A 19,473-nucleotide genomic window follows, 5' to 3' on the forward strand; every position below is an offset into this window, starting at 1 on the left:
GAAGGGGGCTACAAAAAGGCTGCAGAGCGACTGTTTGCAAAGGCCTGCAGTGATAGGATGAGGGGCAGGGGTTTGAGAAGAGCAGATTGAGATTGAATGTTAGGAACAAGTTCTTTACCATAAGGGTGGCAGAACAGTGGAATAGGATGCCCAGGGAGGTAGTTGAGGCCCTATCCCTGGAAATCTTCAAGATCATGTTGGACAAACATCTGAGCAACCTGATCTAGTTTGAGGATGTCTCTGTGTGGCAGTTTTAGGCTATGCCTTTAAAATTTTTCTCAGCTTTCATTTGCTTCCACCTGAGCTGGTCTGACAAAGTTAATGTTGGGAAGGGAAGAGGAAATTTCAACCCACCACACCCTGCTTACTGCAGATGGGGTTGGACTAGATGCCCTTTGGAGGTCCCTTGCAACCCACACCATTCCTTGATTCTCTAATCTATGCTTACCTTTCAAGGTGGCCTTTTTCAATACCTTCATTGCATAAAGCTGTCTGGCATCTGATCCTGAGATTTTTTTGACAAGGAAGACCTGCATGGAAAGTTATAAAGTGTTCTTAAAAGATACTCAAGGCAAGTCAGATCAAGATACTTTGCATGAAATCAGTCACTATTATTTTCATGAAACTCAACCTTGCTATTCCTCCCAGTACTAATCATTACCTCCTGTGACAGTTTCAGATTCTGCAAGTATTTCTTCCATTTTTCCCTCCTATTCCCTCATTTTATACTCTGAAAGGTTCATTCAAGACAAACATAACACCAAATTGATTTTGGTTCACCTCAATTGATTTCAGTGAGTAAAAGAAAGGACAAATTTGGATTCTTTCAGAATATTTGAAACACAAAATTCCACCTTTTCATATCCTAATAGTTTTGTCTGATTAAAATTCATGAGATGGCACAGCAAAAGTGCCAATAAAGTAACTGTCAGATTTGAAGAGGAATGTGTGTACAAGAGCTGATCCAGAAAACTAGATTAATGCATAATAGAATAATTAATCCCAATCCTCCACCTATAAAACTGTAAGAACAGATCTCTTGTGTCACAAAGCTGAGGTTCTTTTTATCAGGTGCTGTAGATGAGCTTTGCATGGACCAATGGAGGACAAGAAGCCTCAGCTGAAGTGTGCTTCACTTCACAGAATCATCATAGAAACGTATGATAGCTTAGGTTGGAAGGGACTGTAGAGATCATCTATTCCAACTGACCTTTGGGATCATCAAGTCCATCTTTAACCCAATTACCATGACCACTAAAGTATATCCTCAAGTGTATTTGAGGCCCCATCCCTGGAGATATTCAAGGTCAGGCTGGACAAGGCTCTGAGCAAGCTGAATTAGTGGAGGATGTCCCTGCTGACTGCAGAAAAGGTTGGACTAGATGGCCTTTGGAGGTCCCTTCCAACCCAAACCATTCCATGATTCTACAATTCATATTCAAGCTGGATTTGGCATCATATGCTAGAGTTTAACATCACATTCAGAATTGCAATTAAAAATGGGTGTAAAGACTTCTGTTGCCTTACACTTGATATTCCACTCTGTCTCAATGATCTGTCTTGCCACATGAAGTAATTGCTCTGCTTCCAAGTTGAACATGGACAACTAAAAGCATGAATCACATACACCTAGTTAGATCTCAGTGTGGGCAGTTCTCACTGAAGGCTTTTAGAAATACTGAGGCTTTAACAGCTCTTCCAATAAATAGTAAGGTACCTTTTACCAAATCATGGCAGGTATTGCCTAGCATGAAAATGATCAGGATAAATAATGTTTAATTCAGTGAAAATTGTTCTTTACAATCTGCTACAAAAATAAGTTCTGCCTCTGTAGTGCTGGTGACCTACCATTAGCTAGTTAGCAACCAGAAATACTTAGCAAGAAAAGTTTCAACCCTCACCTCCTCATCACAGAGGAGTAATTATAGGAAAATGACATTCTATTTTAACACTGAATATCCAATTATTTCATATCAAGCCAATTTTTCCCACAGAACTTTGAGATCTCCATATCACACAAACTAGAAAGAGGAAAAAAAAACATCTACTGCTTCAAAAAGCTCTGCCACAATGAGAGGGGCCGGTGAGCACACATTTTGAAAGCCGTTTTCACTTGCAACATTGCTTCAATGCAAGGCTGGGGCTGTTCACAATACTTCACTCCTGATGTTCTTTCAGGATTACAGTGCTGAATAATGGGCTCCACAAGAGCTCAGTCACCAACCTTTCCAAAGGATCCTTGGCCTAGTACTTTCAGAAGTTCAAACTGCGAAGGGTCTGCTTTCTCATGTCCTTCCTTTACGTGGTGAGTTATTGCAATTTCTTTGATATTTCCTTCTTCCTGGCAGAGGAAAAGAGGGAAATGAAGTTCCGTTAGCACACTGCATCTTCCAAAAATGTTTACAAAAAACCACAGTATGTTGAAAAACACCACTGACACCGAATCCAACCACCACCCAGTGATGCTATATGCACAATTACAACACAAACTCCCAAATTATTATCTGTCACAAGAGATAGTTTTACAATCACAGATGCATAGAATGTTAGAGGCTGGAAGGGACCTCAAAAGATCATTCAGTCCAACCCCCTGCCAGAGCAGGAGCACCTAGAGCAGATCACACAGGAATGCACACAGGCAGGTCTTGAATATCTCCAGAAAGGGAGACACCACAACCCTTCTGGGCAGCCTGTTCCAGGGTTCTGTGACCGTGACAGTGAAAAAAGTTTTTTCCTCCTGTTTTAGTGGAAATTGCTAAGCCTCAGCTTCCACCATTGCCCCTTGTACTGTCACTGGGCATCACCAAGAAGAGCCTGGCTCCAGCTTCTCGGCACTCAACCTTTACACGCTGTAAAGATCAGCACAGGAAACTTCAACAGATTGCCTGACAGCAACGTGCTGGTGCAGATCTTATTTAGTCCTGGTATCCAGAAAACAGCAGCAACAACAAACCAAACAAAACCCAAAAAGTTCATCATCTGTTTCAGATATCATGCTACTATGCAACACTCCAAACTAGAGAAGAGCAGATTTAGATGGGATGTTAGGAACAAGTTCTTTACTATGAGAGTAGTGGAATACTGGAACAGGTTGCCCAGGGAGGTGGTTGGGGCTCCATCCTGGAGATACTCAAAGTGAAGCTTGACAGGGCTCTGGGCAACCTAATCTAGTGGAAGATGTCCCTGCTTGCTGCAGGGCTGTTGGACTAGATGACCTTTCGAAGTCCCTTGCAGTCCAAAGCATTCTCTGATTCCTCAAATCTTTTTGTTATCTACTCAAATTCAGGACACAAAGCAGTCAGGTGGGCAGGCTGGTTTAAAAGCATCACAAAATGTAGTGAAAAACAAGATGCTGACTTGTTCTCTACACCCAAATAAAAAGGTATTTTTGACAGCAATGCAATTATTATGCAACTAACTTTCCAGTGGTTATTTTGAGCTGCCTCTAAATCAAAACTCAAACCACCACTTTGCATTCCTGATACTAAGAATATTCCCAGTCCTCCCAGTTCTCAGGATTCAGATACTCTTCAGTGCTTATAAGGCAGACCTAGTACCACTCTTAGACAATGAAAACTTATGCCATATGCTATTTTCATATCTTGTTCATAGGATATATTTGGGAGCAAGCTGTATGATGGTTGCCCACAACCTTGCAGCTTTGTTTTCTGACATAAAGGCTGAACATTTTAATCTAAACACTAATTTGCAAATCCAGTTAAAAAACCCAAAAGTTAAGCAAATCAAGTGCAGAAGTAGCCATCCCCTCACCATCCAACTGAAGTACAATACAAGCCTTTCACACTGTGAAAATAAATCTCAGTCAACTGCACCAAGTACCTCAGTTGATAGATGCTGTCTTATAGCAAAAGCTGGAAGAGAAGTCAGTCTAGTACTGAAATTTGTCTTAAGCTCTGCTTCTGATCGTTCTCTGGTACTTGGAAAAAACATTTGTCCCACATGATGAAGTCAAATGAAATAAGATGATGTATTGGGTGCTGAAAGACTCAGGTCCTGCTCCCCTTCCTTCCACTCCCTGACAACTTTGACACTACTAGACTCTCACCAGTAACCTTGGCTTGCAACAGAGGGATCTTCTTTTCAGTTATAACTACACCCTACTGCCTACATTTTATTAGCAACAAGTTCTTTACCACGAGTGTAGTGGAACAGTGGAAGAGCAGAACAGCTTGCCCAGGCAGATAGTTAAGGCCCCAGCCCTGGAGATACTCAAGGTGAGGCACAACAGGGCCCTGAGCAACCTGATCTAGGTGGGGATGTCCCTGCTGACTGCAGAGGGGGTTGGACTGGATGACCTTTGGAGGTCATCCCTCGGTTAGGATTGGAAGGGACCTCAAGGATCATCCAGTTCCAACCCCCCTGCCATGGGCAGGGACACCTCACACTACAGCAGGTTGCTCACAGCCACATCCAACCTGGCTGCAAAAACTTTCAAGGATGACGCTTCCACCACCTCCCTGGGCAACCTGTACCAGTCTCTCACCACCCTCATGGGAAACAACTTCTTCCTAACATCTAAGCTGAATCTACCCATTTCTAGTTTTATTCCATTCCCCTCAGTCCTATCACTCCCTGACACCCTCAAAAGTCCCTCCCTATCTTTCTCGGAGCCCCCTGCAGATACTGGAAGGCCACAAGAAGGTCTCCTCAGAGTCTTCTCTTCTCCAGACTAAATAGCCCCAACTCTCTCAGTCTGTCCTCATAGGAGAGGTGCTCCAGCCCCCTGATCATCCTCATGGCCCTTCTCTGATTTAATTTATAAGCTTAGGAAGCTCCCTTTTCCAAGCCTTATAATGCAGCAATGTAGAAATTGAAGTCCTAAGAAATAAATCTTTTTTTATCTAGCCACACAGTGCTCCCTTAAGGCCTTCTTCACACTAAGAAGTACAATTACCACAGAAAGCCACGTGCTTAAAATAAATAAATAAAGAAATCCTGTGTTAGCCAACTTGAAGTGGTTGCTACTGGCTTCCTTTAGAATGAAACTAAATATAGAAGACAAGGAAACAAACAGAAGGTAACATTACTCTTGAGTTTCCTTAACATTTCCTTAACAGTATAATAGTGTTAAATCAACACTGGCCTAGAAAGGAAGTGAGTGACAAACAAGTTTGGGTGTGAATTTAAAACACCACCTCAATACTCTCTACAACTCCCTGGAAGATGGTTGCAGTGAGGTGGGGGGTAGTCTCTTCTCCCTAGTATCAAGTGATAGAATGAGAGTAAATGGCCTCAAATTTTGCCAGGAGAGGTTTAGATTGGGTATCAGTAAAAACTTCTTTACTGAAGTTTACTGGCAGCTTATTTTTTACAACAAAAGCAAAGTACCTGAAGGGCTCTACAAGAAGGCTGCAAAGGGACTGCTTCCAAAGGCCTGCAGTGATAGCACAAGGGGCAATGGTTTGAAATTAGAGAGGAGAAGATTTGGACTGGATGTTAGGAACAAGTTCTGCACCATGAGGGCGCTGGAACACTGCAACAGTGTGCCCAGAGAGGTGGTTGAGGCCTCATCCGTGGAGACCTTCAAGGTCAGGCTGGACAAGGCTCTGAACAACCTGATCTAGTGGAGGATGTCCCTGCCGAGTGCAGGGGGGTTGGACTGGATAACTGGAGGTCCCTTCCAACCCAAGCCATTCCATGATTCTATAAATATTTTCATAGTTTCACAGTTTCATTCAGGGTTGGAAGGGACCACAAGGATCATCTAGTTCCAACCCCCCTGCCATGGGCAGGGACACCCCTCACTAGATCAGGCTGGCCAGAGCCTCATCCAGCCTGCTCTTAAACACCCCCAGGGACGGGGCCTCGACCACCTCCCTGGACAACCCATTCCAGGGTTTCACCACTCTCATGGTGAAGAACCTCCTCCTCACATCTAGCCTGAATCTCCCCACCTCCAGCTTCATTCCATTCCCCCTAGTCCTGTCACTACCTGAGATCCTGAGAAGTCCTTCCCCAGCCTTCCTGTAGGCCCCCTTCAGATACTGGAAGGCCACAATTAGGTCACCTCGGAGCCTTCTCTTCTCCAGACTGAACAGCCCCAACTCCTTCAGTCTGTCCTCATAGGAGAGGTGCTCCAGCCCTCTGCTCATCCTTGTGGCCCTTCTCTGGACACGTTCCAGCACCTCCACATCCCTCTTGTAATAGGGGCTCCAGAACTGGGCACAGTACTCCAGGTGGGGTCTCACCAGGGCTGAGTAGAGGGGGAGGATCACCTCCCTCGACCTGCTAGCCACACTTCTCCTGATGCAGCCCAGGATCTGATTGGCTTTGCGGGCTGCAAGTGCACACTGAGAGCTCATGTTGAGCTTTTTGCCCACCAGCACCCCCAAGTCTCTCTCCTCAGGGCTGCTTTCCAGCCAGTCACTGCCCAGCCTGTATTTGTGCCTGGGATTGCCTCGACCCAGATGCAGGACCCTGCACTTGCTCTTATTGAACTTCATGAGGTTGGCCTGTGCCCACCTCTCCAGCCTGTCAAGGTCCCTCTGGATGGCCTCCCTTCCCTCCAGCGTGTCTGCTGCACCACACAGCTTGGTGTCATCAGCAAACTTGCTGAGGGTGCACTCAATGCCACTGTCCATGTCCCCCACAAAGATGTTGAACAAGACAGGTCCCAGGACTGATCCCTGAGGGACTCCACTTGTCACTGGCCTCCACTGGGACATGGAGCCATTGACAGCCACTCTTTGGGTGCGGCCATCAAGCCAGTTCCTTATCCATCTAGTGGTCCACCCATCAAACCCATGTGTCACCAGCCTGGAGAGCAGGATGTGGTGTGGGACAGTGTCAAAGGCTTTGCTCAGGTCCAGGTCTATTTAAAATAGCATTTTAAAAAGCCTTAAAATTCTGCTTTATATATTTATTTCATGTACTGATAATTTACACTTGAGAAACATCCAGAATCAAAATTCAGTCCAGTGCACAACTTTGGAATTCCAGTTTCTGTAGACAGGAGCCAGAATGACAGAATGAGTAAGTGAATAAATAAATCAATCTTTCTGCTAGTTTTAATCACAGCAACTAAGTAGACCTACACTGCTGGTACTCAATACCTCCTAGAAACCTCAGTCAACTTTCAAGATAACACAATAGTATTCAGCCCTAAAAAAAAAATATCTAGAATTAAGTTTCTGAAACACAAATATTCTAACAGTGTTCAACTGAACACTGGGTTGGTCTCTTCTCCCAGGCAGCCAGTACCAGAACATGAGGACACAGTCTCAAGCTGTGCCAGGAGAGGTTTAGACTGGATGTTAGGAAGAAGTTCTTCATAGAAAGAATGATTTGCCATTGGAATGTGCTGCCCAGGGATGTGGTGGAGTCACCATCACTGGAGGTGTTTAGGAAGAGATGGGATGGGGTGCTTGGTGCCACAGTTTAGTTGATTAGATGGTGTTGGATGACAGGTTGGACTTGATGATCTCTTCCATCCTGGTTAATTCTTTTCTATTTTTCCTCTAAGACAGGGAACAATAATTTCTATCAGAATCACAGAATTAACCAGGTTGGAAAAGATCTTCAAGATCACCAAGTCCAATGTATCAGCCAACACCATCTAATCACTAAGTGCCTCATCCAGTCTCTTTTTAAAACACTTCCAGGCACAGTGACTCCACCACCTCCCTGGGCAGCACATTCCAATGGCCAATCTCTCTTTCTGGGAAGAACTTCTTCCTAACGTCCAGCCTAAACTTCCCCTGGTGCATCTTGAGACTGTGTCCTCTTGTTCTGGTGCTGCTTGCCTGGGAGAAGAGATCAACCCCCACCTGGCTAGAACCTTCCTCCAGGTAGTTGTAGAGAGCAATGAGGTCTCCCCTGAGCCTCCTCAGCCTATCAATATGAAAGCTCATAGTCTGCTTCCCTGTAATACTGTTTAACTGCACTTAATGAGTTTTAACTTACCTGGCAAGCTCACTGCTGCATCAATTAATACTATGTTCAGAAAAGCAAATCCAAAGAATAAAGAGCTAATTGCAAGCTTATTTTCCACTTGGAAGTTGAGCACAGCAGCAGCAAAAATACTGCTTCTGTCACTTTTCATTTGTTAGCACTAGGCATGCAGCTTCATAGATTGTTCCACTTTTATTGTGGAAGTAGCAGCTTTGTTTTCATCCCTCTCAATCTTTTCCAGACATGTTTTGCTTCTTCTTATCCAATGCATGTTCTTGTGGCAGAGGCACATTCAGTGCAAGCAAAGATAAGGCTGAACACAATCACATAGATTCCCCAGCAAGTTACTTTGCACTGCGCCAACCACGAACGCAGGTTTCCTTTTACAACTTTGCTAACCTTCCTTGTACTTCCCTGAGTTCAGCTGGAGATTGCTGTACTTGGGGAAGTCAGAATCACAGAACGTTAAGGGTTGGAAGGGAGCTCCGGGGATCGAGTCCAACCACAGGCAGAATAATTTTGAGTTCTGCAATCAAACAGAAAACACTTCTGGAATACTATTATGTTCTAAAGCCTGGTGCTGAAGTTACATAAAGCATTTCTGTCCTGTAAAGACAGTAAGCTTACTGGATATCAAGTGATTTTAAAAGGATGACTCAATGTTGGCACAGTTCCCAAGCTCATATGCATAATTTCCTTTTCCTCCCCTCCCTTGAGTCAGGAAGTCTCCTAGATGCATTTTTACTTTCCCAGCTTGTTATAAAAGTAGGAAGAATTTTCAGTATTACCTGAAAAAAATAATACAACCCCCCCCATGAGCTATGCTTTTTGAAGTGGAAAAACAAAAAAGCCAGCAGACTGAAACCAAATTATTTTTACCTTTTGTGTTAGGCCTTACAGAAGTCTTTAATAAGGTAAAAATTGGAGTGAACAATGTGAGGGGTGCACCACTCTTGGGGATTTTTAAACATTTCAGTCACAGTCTACATATTCCTAAATATATATTCATAAACATTCAGTCACATTCATAAATTCCATACCCATTATGCTCCTGCATTAAAGTACAAAACTGCCTTTAATAATAAAAATAATTCAATCCCAGGAGGCATTTCACAATCTCCCATTACTTCAGTAAGCACTGTTAGTGAGCTAAACCATGGAATAAAATATCCCATCCCTTTTATCTGTGACTAATAACCAGTTTAGGTCACTCAACAGAACTAATGATTACTTACATGCTGATAGACAAGCAATTGTTGTAAAAAGCTGATTAAAAAATGTTGCTTTTGAAGTGGCAATTATTCTAATACAACAGAAAGCAAAGCACTGCCATGCATAAAATTAATTCAGGCTGACTTAAGGATATTCTTTCTGTGCCTGCCTGCTTTACACTAGTACCAAGAAAAGCAAGAATAGAGCAGAAATTCTAATTAATGTGAACATTTGAAGTCAGAAATAGAGGTTTCCACAATTTATGTGCTGGAACTTGTCCAGAGAAGGGCAAGGATGAGCAGAGGGCTGGAGCTGCTCTGCTGTAAGGACAGACTGAGGGAGTTGGGGTTGTGCAGTCTGGAGAAAAGAAGGCTCCAAGGAGACCTCCTTGTGGCCTTCCAGTATCTGAAGGGGGCTACAAGAAAGCTGGGGAGGGACTTTTGAGGGTGTCAGGGAGTGATAGGACTGGGGGGAATGAATCCAGTCTACAGAAGGGGAGATTCAGATTGGATGTTAGGAAGAAGTTGTTCCCCATGAGGGTGGTGAGAGACTGGCACAGGTTGCCCAGGGAGATGGTAGAAGCCTCATCCCTGGATGTGGCTGTGAGCAACCTGATGTAGTGTGAGGTGTCCCTGCCCATGGCAGAGGGGCTGGAAGTAGATAATCCTTGAGGCTCCTTCCAATCCTGACATTTCTGTGAATCATTTTAAATGATGGAAGAACTTAAAACTGACATCAGATTACTTACTGCAGGTGGCATCTATTGTTTTACCTGACTGAAAATAAGATTTCTTCAAAGCAAACTCAATTTACAAATGCTTAATTTCAAGGTAGGGTTTGAGGTTTTCTGGTGTTCCTAAATTTTTAAATTTCTTTTAAAAAAATCATGCTTAGAAACATTAAACAAAAAAAAAATTTGTAATAATAACAATACTGAAATGTAATAATACTATAACAGTTATACTGTATCCATGTATAAAAGTCACTCATCCATGTATTTATTCCTTCCTCTCCATACTTTCTTCTCTTTCCCATTCCTGTCTTTCTGCCAGAACAGTTTTGAGCTCTAAGAAGGATATCAATGTCCACATCTATTCCAGGTAGCCAACTTGGATAATGAAGACTGCTAAAATGGTTACTGAGACTGAACTCTTGCCATACATTTGGTCTTACAGATGAAGCAAGGCAGGAGTCTGAAGACTAATTCCTGTCCCAGAGTAACAAGTCAGAGGATAGATGGCCCTCTGGATAAACATGGCTGGCCCAGGTGGGAAGGTAACTCTACAGATGCTTTCCCACCTCAGAATGAAAATATAAAGGCCAGGACTGAAGGAGGACTCTGATTCCTTCTCAGAGCAAATCTGTGCAGTAGGCTGCTCAGCAGGTAAAGCTGAAAAATCCCTATAAACATTCTAGAAACTCAATGTTGGGTCACCTGAAGTAGTTTTGCAATGCAGTTCTCTTTTGATCAATCCTCACAGAATTATCTCATGAACTAGACTGTGCATGTCAGCACTGGAAAAAAATACTCACTGGGTGGAACTTCTCATTTCCCTTTAAGTTTGATAGAGGCTTTCTTCCCAGTTTGTAAGCACTAACATTTCAGAGCATTGCAATAAAAAATATTCAATAATAAATCAACCATTTTTAAAAGATAATAATCCACAAGCATAATCAGCACTCATCTATGAAAGCTGTGATTACTGTTTCATTGAGATAATATCCTAAATGCACTCTGAAATTTATATAGGCTGGAAACCCTTCCTTTGGTCTGCACTGCCTAGCATTTACCAAGAGAGTGGTAAAGATAATACAATCAAACTACCACAAGCAGATAAATGAATGCAATTTATCTTTTTATCTTAAGACTTATAAGAAATCCCTTTAATTTTGTCTGTGGAAGAGAACTATGAATTGATACATGTTTATTCTACAAGGTTTATATTACAACACCTGTGTATAATGCAGCTTGTGTTCCAATTATTTTAGTCTTAAGTGTTTCAATTACAGAAACAAATTCAATGTCATTTTCCAACACATACTGCAAAGTTTAAACCAGTACACAGAGGTTAGCCGGTGTTAAATTGGTATCTCTTTTGTCACCTGCTTCACTTTAGGTGTTAAACCAGCATAAAAAGTGATTTGAGTCTCAATGATTAAATGCTTGATCACATTGCATGTTTAAATGCATTGTTAAATAGCTCGGAAACAGTGCTTGGGATAATACAGAGAGATTTCTTGACTTAAAAAAAAAACAACCTAACAACCCTTGTGTTTAAATATATGCTCAAGAAGGTGGCAAATGATACAAATTAAATGTATGCTGTGACTAAATTATCATTTTAATGCTTGAAATAACAATAGCATTAACTGTAATACAATACAATAATAGCCTGAGTACTGTTTTCAGAGGTAAATCTAAGCTAGCAACGAGCCTCAGTTATTTCACTTGTTACCCCACACATACAATAATAGCCTTAGTACTGTTTTCAGAGGTAAATCTAAGATAGCAACAAGCCTCAGTTATTTCACTTGTTACCCCACATACAATAATAGCCTTAGTACTGTTTTCAGAGGTAAATCTAAGATAGCAAGGAGCCTCAGTTATTTCACTTGTTACCCCACACATACAATAATAGCCTTAGTACTGTTTTCAGAGGTAAATCTAAGATAATTCCAAGCCTGAGTTATTTCAGTTGTCACTCCACACATAACCACGTTTTCCAGTTCAAAACACTACACTGTTAAAATAGCCACTAAGTATTGACCTTAAAGATTATTGATCTTAAAAACACATTACTAATAAACTTAGACTCTCACTGAAAAAAAACAAATGAAATTAAAGCACAGCTAAGCTTATACATTTCTAGGTAAAAATATCCAAACAAGGCTAAAATATCAACAGGTACCTTAGAAACGTCGACAAAATACAAGCACACCGCTACCTTTTTCTTCCTGCCTTAAAAGAAAATTCAGCAAGCTCCGCATACAAACAGCACCAAACCCAAAACAGCCTAAAATTGCTTTTAAATTCAAATTCAAAGTGAAATTTCCCCTTTCCCCCCTTCTCTTAAATAAGAAACTCAGCTCACCCGCACAGAACGAGCACGCAGAGCCAGAAACTTCAACATGACTAAGGAACCATAGTGTTTAGATTTTCTGTCTGAGCGATCACAAGTCTAAGGAGGGAAGACCAACCCTGGTGTGTTTCTTTTTTTTTCTCTTTTTTTTTTTTTTGCTGTGACCAGCTGTTCCAGCAATTAGAAAATTTCCTGTCAGGCAAGTCAGACACAGTTAGGGGGTGGGGAGATAGAGGGAGGGAAGAAGGTCAAACAAAAAAAAAAAGAAAAAGAGGACATTGATTCCCTCCCCTCATGGACTGTAAAGAAAAATGGGCAGCAGCATGGTACTCATGCAGCTGATGCTCACAGAATCACAGAAGGTTAGGGGCTGGAAGGGACTTCAAAAGATCATTCAGTCCAACCCCCTGCCAGAGCAGGAGCACCTAGAGCAGATCACGCAGGAATGCACACAGGCAGGTCCTGAATATCTCCAAAGAGGGAGACACCACAACCCCCCTGGGCAGCCTGTTCCAGGGTTCTGTCACCCTCACAGGGAAAAAAGTTTTTTACTCCTGTTTCCATGGACCTTTCTACGCCTTAGCTTCCACCTTTCAGGCTGGATGTGAGGAGGAGGTTCTTCACCATGGGAGTGGTGAAACCCTAGAATGGGTTGTCCAGGGAGGTGGTTGAGGCCCCGTCCCTGGAGGTGTTTAAGACCAGGCTGGACGAGGCTCTGGCCAGCCTGATCTACTGTGGGGTGTCCCTGCCCATGGCAGAGGGGTTGGAACTAGGTGATCCTTGTGGTCCCTTCCAACCCTGAATGATACTATGACACTATGATACCATTGCCCCTTGTGCTGTCACTGGGCATCACCGAGAAGAGCCTGGCTCCAGCTTCTCAGCACTTAACCTTTATATGCTGTTGAAGATCAGCACAGGACAGGTGACACAGTCTCAAGCTGTGCCAGGGGAAGTTTAGGCTCGAGGTGAGGAGAAAGTTCTTCACTGAGAGAGTCATTCGTCATTGGAATGTGCTGCTTAGGGTGGTGGTGGAGTCACCATCCCTGGAGGTGTTCAAGAGGGGACTGGACGTGGCACTTCGTCTAGCCAGGAGGTCTGTGGTGACAGGTTGGACTCAATCTTTGAGGTATCTTCCAACCTTGGTGATACTGTGGTACTGTGAAACTTCAACAGATTGCCTGACAACAATGTGCTGGTGCAGATCTTATTTAGTCCTGGTATCCAGAAAACAACAGCAACAACAAACCAAACAAAACCCCAAAAAAGTTCATCATCTGTTTCAGATATCATGCTGCTATGCAACACTCCAAACTAGATAAGAACAGATTTAGATTGGGACAAGTTCTTTACTATGAGGGTAGTGGAACACTGGAACAGGTTGCCCAGGGAGGTGGCTGGGGCTCCATCCCTGGAGATACTCAAAGTGAAGCTTGACAGGGCTCTGGGCAACCTGATCTAGTTGAAGATGTCCCTGCTGACTGCAGAAAGGGCTGGACTAGATGACCTTTGGAGGTCCCTTCCAACCCAGACCATTCTATCATTGTATGATTTCAATACTGAGGCAGAATACCACATGCTGGATGTATTTTTATTTGTTTTTTTTAACTTCATTTTACAAAATATTTTAAGACCTTGTTTATCACTGCTTCAATGCAGAGAATGCAGGATGCATATACTTCAGGACTACTTCTTTTGCTAGAGCTTTTAGAGGACCAAACCAACCTTGTGCATAGCCCCTTGAAATTCTGTACGGAGAAAAGTCTCCAGAGATCTTATAAAGGTTAGGCCGAGGGCTCCCCAAATTGAGAGACACAGGGATCTGCTAGAGAGACTCCAAAGGAGAGCTATGAGGATGGCTGGGGGACTTGAGTCTGGACTGAGAGACCTGGAGTCTGGAGAAGACTGAGAGGTGGTCTGATCAACATCAATCCATGTCTGAGGGGTGAGTGTCAAGAAGGTGCCAGGCTCTTTTCAGTGGTGGCCAGTAATAAGACAACAACAGGTACAAGGTAGAAGACAGGAGGGCCCACCTCAACATGAGGAGACACTTGTTTATGGGAGGCTGACAGCACCCTGGAAGAGGCTGTCCCATCCTCTGGGGACTTTCAAAATCCACCTGGATGCATTCCTGTGCAGCCTGCCCTAGGTGATCCTGCTTTGGCAGAGAGATTGGACTCGACTTCTGGAGGTCCCTTCCAACCCCTAACATTGTCTGATTCTGTGATTTGAGTTGGATTATCCAGTCTTCTGAAGAGACTGAAAAATGTCTTCAAGTAATAAAAATGCCAAAGCTTTCTTTCAATGCTTAAAAAAAACTCCACAACAACCCCATGCAGTGCTACAGGCTGGGGTCAGAGTGGCTAGAGAGCAGCCAGGCAGAGAGGGACCTGGGGGTGCTGGTTGATGGTAGGCTTAACATGAGCCTGCAGTGTGCCCAGGCAGCCAAGAGGGCCAATGGCATCCTGGCCTGCATCAAGAACAGTGTGGCCAGCAGGAGCAGGGAGGTCATTCTGCCCCTGTACACTGCACTGGTTAGGCCACACCTCGAGTACTGTGTCCAGTTCTGGGCCCCTCAGTTTAGGAAGGATGTTGACTTGCTGGAACGAGTCCAGAGAAGAGCAACAAAGTTGGTGAGGGGTTTGGAACACAAGCCCTATGAGGAGAGGCTGAGGGAGCTGGGGCTGCTTAGCCTGGAGAAGAGGAGACTTAGGGGTGACCTTATCACTCTCTACAACTACCTGAAGGGAGGTTGTAGACAGGCTGATGACGGTCTCTTCTCCCAGGCACCCAGTACCAGAACAAGAGGACACAGTCTCAAGCTGCGCCAGGGGAGGTTCAGGTTGGATGTTAGGAAGAAGTTCTATACAGAAAGAGTGATTGCGCTATGCAATGGGTTGCCCGGGGAGGTGGTGGAGTCGCCGCCATTGAAGGTGTTCAGAAGGAGACTTGATGGGGTGCTTGGTGCCATGGGTTAGCTGTTTGGGTGGGTTGGATTGGTTGATGGGTTGGACACGATGATCTTGAAGGTCTCTTCCAACCTGGTTTGGTTTATTCTATTAAAGTTTAAAATGTTTCTAAGAATTGGAATTTAATTTTATTTAATTACTTCAAACTGCTAAGGTGAAGTTTTAATTTGATCTTTCTAGATTTAATTTTTGATCCGAACACAAATGAAGGAGAATTAATCAGTTTGAAATGTGGGCTCTAGGTACACATAAGTGTAGAAATATCTTCTTACAAGGACAGGCTGAGGGAGCTGGGGTTGTTCAGCCTGGAAAAGAGAAAGCTCCAGGGAGATCTACAGCAGCCTTGCAGTACCTGAAGGGGGCTACAAGAAGGCTGCAGAAGGAATGTTTGCAAAAGTTACAGTCTGATAGGACCAGGGGTAATGGTTTGAAATTAGAGGAGATTTAGACTGGATTTTAGGGACCAGTTCTTTACCATGACGGTTCTGGAACACTGCAACAGGTTGCCCAGGGAGGTGGTTGGGGCCCCATCCCTGGAGATACTCAAGGTCAGGTTCAAAAAATGCTCTGAGCAACCTGAGGTAGGAGATGATGTCCCTGCTCACTGCAGGGGGGGCAGGACTAGATGACCTTTGGAGGTCCCCTCCAAACCAAACCATTGTATCTTTTTCTGTATATTGGCAGTAACTTTAGCTTTTTTGAGGTTTATTAACAACACTGAATTACAGAGTGCGTGCTCCGTTGGAGCGTGGAGCAAGACTGTTTTTCTTCAAGTAATAAAGAACTAACAGCATTTTGTCAAAGGCACATACAAAGTACTCAGCTATAAACAGATCCACATGATCCCAGTTAGTGATTCTGCACCAGGGCAAACCACTGTATACTTCTTCCTGTGCAAGCCATTCAAGCAGACAAGCCTTCCAAACTACCTTCCTTGCCTGAGTTTTTACAAACATCTGGATTATTGCAATATGTAATATTTTAATTCCTCTTCAGAATTCAGTCATTTATTTCAGTGTTGCTTCTATCTCTATAGCACATCCTGGCTGTCTACTGTATCAGTTTCTAACTTTGCCTTTGAAAACTGGATGTGTCTCCCCAGTGTGAGCGAAGACCCCCCTTGCCCAAATGCAGAGGTGAAACAAGGACAAGCAGAACCCTACAAGCAAAAACATGCCTTGGCTTTGGTATTCACAGAATGGTCTGGGCTGGAAGGGACCTCCAAAGGTCATCCAGTCTGACCTCCCCACAGTCAGCAGGGACAGCCTCCACTAGAGCAGGTTGTCCAGAGCCTTGTCGAGATTCACCTTGAACGGTTGCAGGGATGGGGCCTCACCCACCTCCCCGGACAAACTGTTCTGGTGTTCCACCACCCTCACGGTGCAGAACTTATTTCTAACATCCAATCTAAATCTGCTCTTCTCTAGTTTGAAGCCATTGCCCCTTGTCCTGTCACTGCAGGCCTTTGCAAACAGTCTCTTTCCATCCTTCTTGTCATCCCCCTTCAGGTACTGGAAGGCTGCTCTTAGGTCTCCCTGGAGCCTCCTCCTCTCCAGGCTGAACACCCCCCAGCTCCCTCAGCCTATCTTTGTAGCAGAGGTGTTCCAATCCCCTGATCATCTTCATGGCCCTCCTTGTACTCCTTTGTGTTTTTATTTATGTCACATTCACAGGGACAAATCTTTCATTTTCTATGTAGTAAATATACACTGTTACTACTATAGTAGATTACACAGGCATTAACTAACTACTACTGCACACTGACTCCTCAATTCCTATGTGCATTTCACAGTGTGTTACAGACCTTTTGGAAGAAGTAGCCTCTATTATAACAGCAATTACCCAGCATGAAAAAATGATTCAATATTTGGTTTTGGATAAACAGATCTTCTAAAACACAAGGAGGTTACAGCAACACAAGGATTTCAAGTATTTCACAAATAGCACAACAATTACTTGAAGCTTTCTTCTCTTCAGTTGTTTTGAAGCTCCAGCTAAGTTTCCCTCTCCAAACTGAAATACCTTAAGAATTGTAGCTTAACATCAATACAGTTGTTTACTTTGAAGAGTGGGGATGGGGTGGGACATGGAGGATTATATTGACCCCTTACAAAGACTCAAACTGAAATAAATACAATCACAGAATGCTTTGGGTTGGAAGGGACTTTGAAAGGTCATCTAATCCAACCCCCCTGCTAAAGCAGGGTCACACACAGCAGGCTGCTCAAGATCACAACGTCCAGGTGAGTTTGGAATCTTTCTAGAAGACGAGACTCCACAACCTCTCTAGGCAGCCCGTTTCCTCACAGCAAAGAATTCTCTCCTCATCTTCAGATGGAGCCTCCTGGGTTCCAGTTTGTGTCCACTGCCCCTTATCCTCTTGCTGGGCACCATTGGAAACAGTCTAGCCCCATCCTCTTGCTCCCTGCCCTCTCAAGCTTCTTTTCTCTAGGCTAAGCAGCCCCAAAGCTCTCAGCCTTTCCGCCTCACAGAAATTGTCCAGTCCCCTCAGCATCTTTGTAGCCTCTCCAGCAGTTCTCTGTCTCTCTTGGACTGGAGAGCCCAGAACTGGACCCAGTACTACAGATGTGACCTAACCAGAGCACAGTAGAGGAGGTGGAGAACCTCCCTTGACTGCTGTTTAGTTAAGGTATCAAATAAGACTAAGGTCAGGTGGTACCAAACAAGTCCCGAGCAGCTACAGGACACTTTGAATTACCCCTCAGTCTTTTACTTCATGAAATCAAGATGAATACCCAAAGCTGTTTCCTACTGGGAATAGCAGACCATAGTCCCATAAGCTGTCTGCCTTTACCTTGTCAAGAACACATATGAATGCACTAAAAATAGAGTGAGCAGGAATCTCCAAAGTACAGCGTTACAGGCTGGGGTCAGGGTGGCTGGAGAGCAGCCAGGCAGAAAGGGACCTGGGGGTACTGGTTGAGAGTAGGCTGAACATGAGCCACCAGTGTGCCCAGGGGGCCAAGAAGGCCAATGGCATCCTGGCCTGGATCAGGAAGAGTGTGGCCAGCAGGAGCAGGAAAGTCATTCTGCCCCTGTACACTGCACTGGTCAGGCCACACCTTGAATCCTGTGTCCAGTTCTGGGCCCCTCAGTTTCAGAAGGACATTGAGACTCTTGAACATGTTCAGAGAAGGGCAACAAAGTTGGGGAGAGGTTTGGAGCACAGCCCTGTGAGGAGAGGCTGAGGGAGCTGGGGGTGTTTAGCCTGGAGAAGAGGAGGCTCAGGGGAGACCTTCTTGCTGTCTACAACTCCCTGAAGGGAGGTTGCAGCCAGGTGGGGATTGGTCTCTTCTCCCAGGCAACCAGCACCAGAACAAGAGGACACAGTCTTAAGCTGCACCAGAGGCTTAGGCTGGATGGTAGGAAGACATTCTTCCCAGAAAGAGAGATTGGCCATTGGAACGTGCTGCCCAGGGAAGTGGTAGAGTCACCATCACTGGAAGTGTTTAAAAAGAGATGGGATGAGGCACTCAGTGCCATGGTTTTAGTTGATGAGATGGTGTTGGGTGATAGGTTGGACTTGATCTCAAAGGTCTTTTCCAACCTGGTTAATTCTGTATACTGAACTAAAAGCAGAAGTTGTAAGAACTACACTAACTAGGCAAAGGCAAAAAATAGATACTGTGGGTAAGTAACCACTCATTTTCTTGTCCTTTTGTTGTGTTAATGTATTGTGCTGCAGAAAGGGTGCTGTATCTGCTAAGAGTAACAGGAATAAGGCATTTCAAGTGCAACACTTGTACAAGTACAGACTAGTACTCTCCCAACCCTTTTGTCTGACCTCCCACCGAAGAACAAAGCACAGTGCTGAAGGGTCAGCGGGGTTACTCCACAACAATAGTTCTCCAATAACTGGCATGGCTCTGCAGCAGGTGGAAGAAGTTTCTTGTGTTCTGGGAGAATAAAGCCTGTGTGGTTCCCAAAGAACACTACCAGCCAACCAGAAACATTAAGATACATGCTACATAATTCACTTTGAGAATCTCTGAGAAGAGAGCTTGCCCTTTTAAATATTCCTTCCTATAAGGAGACAGGTTAGAGGGCAGCAGTCCCCAACAGGGAAAGCCTGTGGTAACAAGGGCAAATTGCCACAGCAAATTGCTCCCCTTACCTTGAAGTCTTTGATAAGGATTTGTATTATACATGTTTACCACCAAACACAACTGTCTCCAAAACAAAAGGAATTTGCTGTGCCCACCAATGCCATTTCTGTCAATTGCAGAACTCCCCTTGCACAATGCATTTCCTCCTCTCTAGTACAGAAATACAGTGAGTTC

General features: G+C 44.1%; 1 protein-coding gene across 7 annotated transcripts in view; it reads right to left on the minus strand.

Moving 5' to 3' along the window:
- The window catches only part of RPS6KA3 (ribosomal protein S6 kinase A3), a 92,125-nt gene that overhangs the window by 50,927 nt on the left and 21,725 nt on the right, over positions 1-19,473 (minus strand). For 5 of the 7 annotated variants that reach the window (XM_068144765.1, XM_068144769.1, XM_068144763.1 and 2 more), the window contains exons 3-4: positions 2,225-2,341; positions 449-530 (exon numbers count right to left, since the gene is read on the minus strand). In XM_068144765.1, coding sequence (XP_068000866.1) covers positions 449-530; positions 2,225-2,341 — 199 coding nt within the window. Of the gene's footprint in view, positions 1-448; positions 531-2,224; positions 2,342-12,215; positions 12,396-19,473 lie in introns of all 7 variants that reach the window. The other 2 variants (XM_068144764.1, XM_068144767.1) reach the window with 2 other exon arrangements.

This window comes from Melanerpes formicivorus, unplaced genomic scaffold, assembly GCF_026170545.1.
Source record: "Melanerpes formicivorus ecotype bairdi unplaced genomic scaffold, bMelFor1.0.p_v2 SCAF_11, whole genome shotgun sequence".
In the NCBI taxonomy this organism is placed as follows: Eukaryota; Metazoa; Chordata; class Aves; order Piciformes; family Picidae; genus Melanerpes; species Melanerpes formicivorus.